The 9,334-nt window shown below is 38.3% G+C and overlaps 2 protein-coding genes across 2 annotated transcripts in view; both read left to right on the top strand.

Moving 5' to 3' along the window:
- The window catches only part of grpel2 (GrpE-like 2, mitochondrial), a 10,988-nt gene extending 8,990 nt beyond the window's left edge, over positions 1–1,998 (top strand). The window contains exon 4 of the mRNA XM_053649081.1: positions 185–1,998. Within this exon, the coding sequence (XP_053505056.1) occupies positions 185–507 (323 nt within the window). The 3' untranslated portion in view covers positions 508–1,998. The remainder of the gene's footprint in view (positions 1–184) is intronic.
- Positions 1,999–2,136: 138 nt separating this feature from the next.
- Positions 2,137–8,846, top strand: nhp2 (NHP2 ribonucleoprotein homolog (yeast)). The gene is made up of 4 exons (XM_053649082.1): positions 2,137–2,463; positions 2,634–2,703; positions 7,807–7,912; positions 8,129–8,846. The coding sequence occupies exons 1-4, from the start codon at positions 2,310–2,312 to the stop codon at positions 8,252–8,254; spliced, it is 456 nt and encodes a 151-aa protein (XP_053505057.1). The 5' UTR covers positions 2,137–2,309; the 3' UTR covers positions 8,255–8,846.
- The last annotated feature ends 488 nt before the right edge of the window (positions 8,847–9,334 follow it).

The raw sequence follows: 9,334 nt of genomic DNA, 5'->3' as shown, positions 1-9,334 counted from the left end.
AGAAAGCAGGCAAAAGAAAGCCAGATGTATATTATTTCTATGCTTGTTAGTATGACTCTGGCACCAGGAGCTGCAGTCTGTGGTTAAAGCGTCTCAGTGAAATGACGTCTCATGCATGGTTTTTAGTCTTATAATAGCCAGGATTTTGTGTGACAAGATTTGAATGGTTCTGTCCCTTGTACAGGAATTCAAAGTTTCTGCCGTGACCTAGTGGAGGTGGCAGACCTGCTGGAGGAAGCTGCAGGAGGCGTGGATGTAGAGGGCACTCAGGATCTGACTGAGATAAAGAACAAACTCCTACAGGTGTTTTCCAAGCATGGGCTGGAGAAAATGAGGCCTGTGGGTGGCACATACGACCCTTACCAACATGAGATCGTGTTCCATACGCCAGCTGAAGGATTTGAGCCTGGTACCATAGCCACTGTAAGGCAAAACGGTTACACACTGCACGGGCGCACTATTCGCCATGCACGTGTGGGAATCGCTGTGAAAACACAGGACTCTTGATTACAATGTTGGCCCTACTCTTGTCCTTTTGCCTTTTCATGTACATTATTGATCCTCAAGGGGAAATTTGGGAATGTGTGTGTACACACACTCATGTGTATATAAAAAAAAAATATAGCAATTTTGATTCGCTCCCTAAGACCGTTTTCATGCTTGGTATTAACATTTGCCTCAGATGAACGCTAAGTATGAATGTGAATGGGGTCCAATGCGTCTTGCGGAGGTGGTCTGAGATTCACAGGGCCACGTTACATTTGTAATGTGAACGCCAATGTGGCCTGATCCATCTCTGACACCATAAAAAAAAAACACCTAGTTTTGCCAGGTTCACCATTTTCATGCTGAATTGGGCTACCCTCCGATCTGCACAAGCCATTTTTTTTTGATGGCTTGTGTGTTTTGCTAACATTATTTATTTGATTTCTATATCTTAAATGTACATACCAGCCACTCGAGTCTCCTCTTATATGCATGTGTCTTACCATTCTCAACATAAGCTCCATTTGTTACTGGACTGCTCTACATTGGTGGACTGCTCTACGCATTCACACTGCTGTTTTTAATTTTTTTTTATGACAATGTCATAATATGAGAATGATATGATAATTGTTCATTTATGTAGTTTAAAATACATTGGTTTTTAAAAATTTATTGCAGTCTACAGGTTTATTTCTTGCATATATTATTTTGTTAGCTTTTGCATTATCCCATTGTTATAGAATGTATGTTTATTTTTTTGTGGTTCGTTTATTGTTTGTAGAAATCGGTACTAAAAATAAGATAGTATTTGTGTGTGTGTGTGTGTGTGTGTGTGTGTGTGTGTGTGTATGTGTATATAATATATATGTATGAGGACTTGAGGCCAACCATACTGAAAACTAGTTTATATTTATTTGTATCTTAAATTTAATCTCATGTCACTCACTGGACCTTGTTTCTGGAAGAAATTTCATTTCCTTCGGTTTTTCCCCTTGAATTATCAAAATGTTAAACATCCTCTTGTTCGTATTGATACAAAAGCTTTGCACTGTGATATTTGTGTTTCGGAGAATATTTCCCCTCTATATGACGGAAGAGGGACAAAATGAGTAATGATGGTTTACTCAACAAACCGAGAATTTGGAAAAGTTTGTGATTTTGTGCCTTAATGATCGATCAGAAGTGTCAGAATAACAAACTTAACATTTCCTTGTTTGATAATTGTCTAGCTTTGAAAATATGGTGCACCTTACATTAGTGTATATGAAGTTCACACGAGGTAGAGAGGAACCTGTTTGATGTTTATATTTCAGGTTATGCAGTCTTTAAGTTTTGTGTACATTTTGTGTAGTTCACAGTCCAGTGTGAATAAGACTTTTGCTTGAAGTTGCATATGGGAAATTTTGTATTTTTGTGTGCATGGTTTCAGTGATGTACAGCATGTTTATCACTCATCATTTTTGTGAAATTACTATTAAAACGTAAAGCATTGTGTAATGTTTTACATGTGTATTTGTTTCGTGTTCTATCAGTGTTGTCCTGATTATAAAACATTTACATGATAACACAAGCATTTGACCGGGATTTCAGTTAATAAGCTACTTCAAGTAAGAAAGACTTATGACAGCTCCGGTGCGCCAGGGGGCAGTGTGTTGTATTCACTATAGTGTGTTCACTGTGTCTACAGTGTGCGGAAATGGCCAACGAGAACCGGAAGTACGGGTATAGCTGTAGCACGTGTGTGTATGTGTTATATAGAGAAACAGCAGTTGTTCAGAGTTAAGTATTAGTCAAGTTTCTGTCTTTATTTTACGGTTGTAAATATGACCAAGACAAAGAAAGAGAAAAGTGCTACTGAGGAGGAGAGCGGAGGGACTGAGAAATCCTACCAGGAGTTACTAGCTAACATCAACCCCATCGCTAATCCCCTGGCCTCACGCAAACTAAGCAAGAAGCTGTACAAATGCGTCAAAAAAGGTAAACGAGAGAGTTTCTAGATTTCTCTTTGCGACCTAGAACAAGTTTAGCCAAACGTAGAACTCCGAACAACACTGAGTAACATAACCAGAAACGGGTTGTTACCTGTTGCAAGCTATTTATCATGTAAAGGCTTTTGTTTTATTTATTTATTTGTTGTTATTCCTCAGCGGCCAAACATAAACAGATTCGCCGAGGAGTCAAAGAAGTACAAAAGTTCATCAACAAAGGCGAAAAGGGGTAAGGGTCTACTCGTACTTTCTAGTAGGGGTGCACAAACATTTGCAACCCAGGACTTCTGGTGTTTATATGATAAAAAAGCACCATGTGGCTGCAGCACAGATATGTATGTGTGTGAAATATCTTAATTATATATAAGCACAGTTTATTCACTGGATATTTCACCTTACGAAACCCAAGTTAGTTGCACTGTGCTAACGTTCAGATTTTCAGAATGTTGTAATATAAATACTACTTTTTGTCTTTCGGTTTTAGTAGTTTAATTAACATTGCTTTTAGTATGAAGTTAACGATTCATACTTGTTTAATTTATTGGGTTTGACAGGGAAATTAGGCTGTACGTGATTACTACAAGTTTAGTGGAATAGTCAGTCATCAACTTCATCATGATGTCATGAAAAAAATATTTTTTAAAAAATCCTCTTTTTAAAACAAGGGATCATTTGGGGATGGAATCCTTGAATTAGATTTATATTCCTGTTTCACAGACTCTCAAAGACTTGCATGTTGTGACCTGTGAAGTTTTAATCCAAAGTAATTTACAAATGAGACGAGCACTTGAGGTTAAGGGGTGTCACTCGATGTGCTCTCGACCTTCCACTTAGTAGTTCAGAGGTTTAACTGCAGAGTCACTACTGCTCATAATGTGTAAAAAATAAATAAATAAAAAATTATGAAGGTAATATATATCAGGGAGGTGCACAGTGGCTTAGTGGTTAGCACATTCACCTCACACTGCCAGAGTTGGGGGTTCAATTCCTGCCACTGCCCTGTGTATGCAGAGTTTGCATGTTCTCCCCGTGCTGTGGGAGTTTCCTCCAGGTACTCCGGTTTCCTCCCCCAGTCCAAAGACATGTATGGTAGGTTGATTGGCATGTCCGAAGTGTCCATAGTGTATGAATTGGGGTGTAAATGTGTATGTGGATGTGCCCTGTGATCGATTGGCACCCTGCCTTGTGCCTGATGCACCCTGGGATAGGCTCCAAGTTCCCTGCGACCCTGTAGGATAAGCGGTATAGAAAATAGATGGATGTGTGTGTATATATATCAGGAGTATTCAACTAAAATTTGTGAGGGTTCAGTTTCATAAATTCCCTTGCTTATAAAGGTCTGGATAAGCAACTAAGATTACTACATGCTGACAACAGTTACCTTTTAATGTATAATAATTAGTGATAGTTAATATCTGTAAATAAGACAATTTGCAGTGCTTATGTTTAATTCCACTAAAGACTGCCCCAACAGAAAATGTAGCAAACCCTGCCCACTTTTGCTGTTTTTTTTTTTTTTTGGTTGGTTAGTTAGTTTAATTTTTTATCCACGTTGTGGAAAATTATCTCTGGCTTCACCATAGAACACATCACAAACAGTATACAAAGTGTGCATAAAAAACATACAAGACAGAAGTCACCAATCACTTGCATTTAAAATTTTAACAGCATTGGGCACAATAGATAACTGATAAATTTTTGCACGTGGTTGTGTATAACATCTCCCTGATTGCAACAGGTGAAACTCACCAAGAAGAGGGTGAGACACATCCCCTACGATCACTAAAGATTTTTGCTTGACTTGACATGCGTATCGATCATTCTGATGTCTTGGCGTCTTGTTGATAATCTTACTGGCTTCATTTACAGTCTTGGACAGCATAACCCGGTTTTTAACACTCAAATGTCCATACCATGAGGTCATGTTAAAAAACTTTCAAAGAACTTTTATAGACCATTTCAATTATGTACTTACCTACACCAGAGTGATTTAAGCTCCTGATCTAATACAACCTTTGTTGAGCTTGCGTGCTAATGCTGTGAGTATTCTCTAAAACTGAGCATAGTTGAGCATCTGTGTGTCCCCCCAAATACTTCAGATTACAAATTCAATTGGATTCCCACAAAGTATTACAGGTTCCAACTCCAAAGTATTCTGCTTATCTCCAGTAATGACCAGTTCTTTTGTTTTATCCACATTTATCACAAGTGCACTCAGCTGACACCACTCGAAATGGGCTTTTATGTGCTCTTGGTATGTGCAAGTTCTGTCTATTTCTCCTGCTTGCAAAAGACCTACGAGAGCCATATCATCAGCATATTTAAAAAGCCTGAACACCTTAGTTTTAATTGTAAACTCGTTAATATACAAAGAAAAATGTAATGGTGATAAAATTGCTCCTTGCAGGGTATCCTGTTTAAAATAATTGTTCCAGACACGTTGCCATCAACAACCACTCTTTGTGGACTTTTAGAAAGGAAATCTTTGATCCACCAAATAAGTCCGCCATTAAACCCAAAATCAATCAATCCCTGAATAAGAATATGGATCTTCATTGTGTTAAAAGCTGACGTAAAGTGCAACAAACTACGCTAGGATGTTCAGCAACTGAATTATATAATGTTAACACTGCATCATCAATACCTCTAGCTTTTCTATATGCAAACTGCAATGGATCTAGAACGTCACTCACAGAATTCATTAAATGCCTCATGATTACTCTTTCCATGCATTTTCCATACAGATGAGGGCAATGGATCTAAAATCCTTTAACTGTTTAGCTCCTGTTTGTTTATTTATTTATTTTTGGTATGGGAACTACAGTAGATATTTAAAAGTTGGAATAGTTGGGTAAAAATCCCAGTCAATTGACAAATACAGTCCTTCAGTACACACCCATTCAACCCAGACAGGTCCAGGTGCCTGGACCTTAATACGAGACAAACCATATGCAATCTCATATTCTTCCAGGGTAATATTCTCATATAAAGGAATTTCAGAGCAATCCCTATTAGATTCAGATAAACATTCACCAGTATCAAACCTACTAAAAATATATATATATCATCTGCAAAAGATGCCTTATATGAAGGAGGGGGGTCAATTTTCTTTTCCTTTCTTCCCATCATAACATTCAGACCCTCCCATGTCTGCTTTGTATTACCCTTGAAAAAAATTACTTTCAATTTTATTCTCATATTCAAGATTAGCACTCTTTATTTTCCCACTAAGTTCTCTATTCTTATCATTAACTAATTCCTTGTGACCCTTCATAAAAGCCACCCTATTCTCGTTAAGGCATATTTTAAGATCTTTAGTGAGCCACTTTATTATTTGCTTATATATGTACCGGTACTGTTTTGGTTTGAACACAGTTACTCTCAGAAATTTAAATAAGATGTGTGTGTGTATCTATAACATCACAAACAGTGTTGCATACATTAAAAAACAATCGCCAGTCTGTTTGGTCAAAGCAATCTCTCAATTGTTCTTTGCTTTTGCACCTGCTGAACAACCGGGTTCTCCTGATTAAGCTTAGACTGTTATCTGGGGAATAAATGTACAATATTGTGGTTTGACTTCCCCAAGGGAGGGTGGCAAATAGCTTTATAACCATCAGCAATATTTCCAAAACATTTATCCAAAATGCACGAAAGTCTAGTCAGACAGTCCACATTTTGGTATAAAGTGGGTAAATAGGATGCTGATCCCAAGAGTTTATGTCCCCCAGAATAAATGCTGGTTGTTCAGATGAACGGGCCAGCGCATCGTTAAAACATTGCTATTTTTTTCCTGGCTTTTTCATAGACCTGTCTGGGAACATATACTAAAATAACTTATCCAAATTTGTCCGAACTCCCTAGGGCAGGGGTGTCCAATCTTTTTCGCAAAGGGCTGGTGTGTGTGCAGGTTTTCATTCCAAGCAAGCAGAAGTTATACCTGAGTCTATTGAAAGCCAAGATCAACTGATTAGACAGGTGGAATTAGGTGTGGCTCCTGCTTGCTTGGAATGAAAACCTGCACCCACACCGACCCTTTGCAGATAAGATTGGACACCCCTGCCCTAGGTAGATAGAAAGATCTAAAAAAAAAAAAAAAGACAGACAAAAGTTTGAAATCAGGAGTGCACACTTGTTCATGTATTTGGAATTTATTTATATTACATTAACATTTGTGGTATTTGGCAGATGCTGTTATACAGAGTGATTTACATTTATATATCTGAGCAGTTGAGGGTTAAGGGCCTTGCTCAAGGGCCCAATAGTGGCAGGTTGACGCTGCTGGGGTTTGAACTCGCGACCTTCCGATCAGTAGCCCAACGTGTTAACCACAGACCTCCTCCGATAGCTTTATGAGGTGTAATTTCATCTCTGTCCACTCTTATCATTGTATATCCGCTCATGTCGATATCTTGGATTTCTTCTTTTAACCATGTCTCCGTAAAACATAATAAATTACTTTGTTTAAAATCACTATCATACTTAACTTTCAATGATAGTTCGTCCAGTTTACTTCTTAGGGACCATATATTTGACAGGGTAATTACAGGCAAGGGATGTCTGCAGCCTCTTCTTTTAAGCCTTTGGTGCAGCCCACCTCTTGATCCTTGTTTCCTCAGTGATGTCCTATTGCATATCCTTGCAGCTTTGTACAATCTTCAGGCAATTCCACTTGCGGGCAGTTATTCAGTAAATGGGGGACTAATAGCAGAAGTTCCTCCCGAGTATACACGTGAAAGCCACTCACTGCGTTCACCTCCAAGCTGACTGCTGCTAGCCACATCACCATATATGCCATCACCCAGAAAAATAAAGCATCTTACTTTCGTATTGAACGTACTAATTTTCACAAAAGAAAATAAAAACTAATGAAACAAAACAATGAAGAAAGAAAAAAAAAGCAACAGTGCACGAGTGAAGCACTAGGTCGGCAGCAGAACCGTGCCCAGGAAGTAGACCGCTGCAGTATTTATTTAAAAAATAATAATAAATTATATTCATCAAAATATAAACCAATATAAACCAGGATAAAGCGATTATTGAAGATGAATGAATATGGTGAATACGTCCCACAATCAACACGTACATTCCAATGTTAATGAACGTGGCCTTTCTTTGTTGCCCCCCCTTTAAATTATTTTAAGTAAAAGCTACTCACTGCGCAGCTTTCTGTCCTGATGAACACCTATATGCTGAGCATAAATAAATATGCTTTTGTGCTGGTTTCGAGGGCTTGGTTCAGTCTTTGAGATACTTTTCGGTGACTGAATCCGGACCTCGGTATGCTACATATATAAATAATTTCATCAATAAGTATTCTTGCCTTTTTCAGGATCGTGGTACTTGCTGGAGATACGCTTCCTATCGATGTGTACTGCCACTTACCAGTCATGTGCGAAGACAAAAATATGCCCTATGCCTACATTCCATCTAAAGTGGTGAGTGGTGAATGTTTGCGGTTGTGTTTTGGACTAATGTTTGACATTTCTGTATTTTAACCGAAATATCCATTTGAATATGACCCCTCTAACCGCCACAGATGCATTTCGTAGACTCCTAGTATTGGAGTACTTTTAATACTTTGTGCTTTGAAATAGTCCTTAACGTGTGTGTGTGTGTGTGTGTGTGTGTGTGTGTGTTTCTTTTCTATCCAGGACTTAGGAGCCTCAGCTGGTTCGAAAAGGCCCACTTGCGTGATCATGATCAAACCACACGAAGAATACAAGGAGGCATATGATGAGTGTCTGGAAGAAGTTTCTGCCCTGCCCAAACCTTTATGAGTGCTTTTGACACGGCTCTTGTAGTGTGTGAACACGCACGCTGTATGTGACTTAGAAATCAATATTGAGTTGGTGGGTTATTTAGAAGTTGTACCACCTAATTCACTTCTTCAGAGTTTCATCGACTATTGAAGGTTGTTGATTCAGAGTGCGGCATCAGGAATTCTGATATGAACAGCAGAAATAGTGGCCAATTCATTTGAATGTTTCATTTGAAACATGGACTGTATTTCTGTTTAGCCTGTGCGCTTGTGTTAAGAGTGTTCATTCTGTCACTTATTTCCCCTTTTTTTGTATTACTGCTTTTAGTTCTAAGATTATCTTAATACGATGACATGACTTTTGGGCCTGATGTCTTTTGAGAACCTGCACTGTAGGAAAATCTTTAAATCAGTACAAATGCCTGTGTATTTTTCTTAATGCACATGAATAAACTTGCAGTCTGGTGCAAAAAAATGGCCCAATGTTATTCCACAAGTGTGTTCATTCTGAGTTAGGGCCCACTTCATGTCAATACATCTAATACAGCTTCTTGACAGGTTATCAATCATCTGTGTGTGAGGTTATTAAAACTAAATGCAACAAACTGCTACATCCATGTGTGTAAAGTGTTCATTATTTGTAAAAGTCTTAAGGAAAAGCTATTAAACTCCATATTAACTTTTCATGTTGCTTCAGTCTTTACTTGTTTAACTTTTTAATTAATTGCTAAACTGATAGGTAATCTGTGGCCACGTTTTTGCTTGGACCGGTCTTCTCTATTTTTTGCACACTAGAGCAGGCCAACTGTAAAAGACCTCCATTCATGTGGTAGAGCAGGTTGTTCACTAATTGTAGGATTGGCGGTTCGATTCCCGGCTCACATGACTCCATATGGGCAAGACATTGAACCCCAAGTTGCTCCCGATGGCAAGTTAGCACCTTGCATGGCAGCTCTGCTACCATTGGTGTGTGAATGGTTGAATGAGACACAGTGTAAAGGGCTTTGGATAAAAGCACTATATAAGTGTGACATTTTACTATTTACTAATTGTAAATAGTTGTAAATTGTACTAATTGTAAATTGTAAAATCCGGGTAA

Source organism: Ictalurus furcatus, chromosome 18, assembly GCF_023375685.1.
Source record: "Ictalurus furcatus strain D&B chromosome 18, Billie_1.0, whole genome shotgun sequence".
Lineage (NCBI taxonomy): Eukaryota > Metazoa > Chordata > Actinopteri > Siluriformes > Ictaluridae > Ictalurus > Ictalurus furcatus.
This window is presented reverse-complemented; position numbering and strand designations above follow the sequence as displayed.

Coding starts and splice junctions, on each gene's coding strand:
- nhp2 (XM_053649082.1), top strand. CDS start 2,310: ATGACCAAGACAAAGAAAGAGAAAAGTGCTACTGAGGAGGAGAGCGGA. Junction 2,704..7,806: donor ATCAACAAAGGCGAAAAGGG/GTAAGGGTCTAC, acceptor TGCCTTTTTCAG/GATCGTGGTACTTGCTGGAG. Junction 7,913..8,128: donor CCTACATTCCATCTAAAGTG/GTGAGTGGTGAA, acceptor TTTTCTATCCAG/GACTTAGGAGCCTCAGCTGG.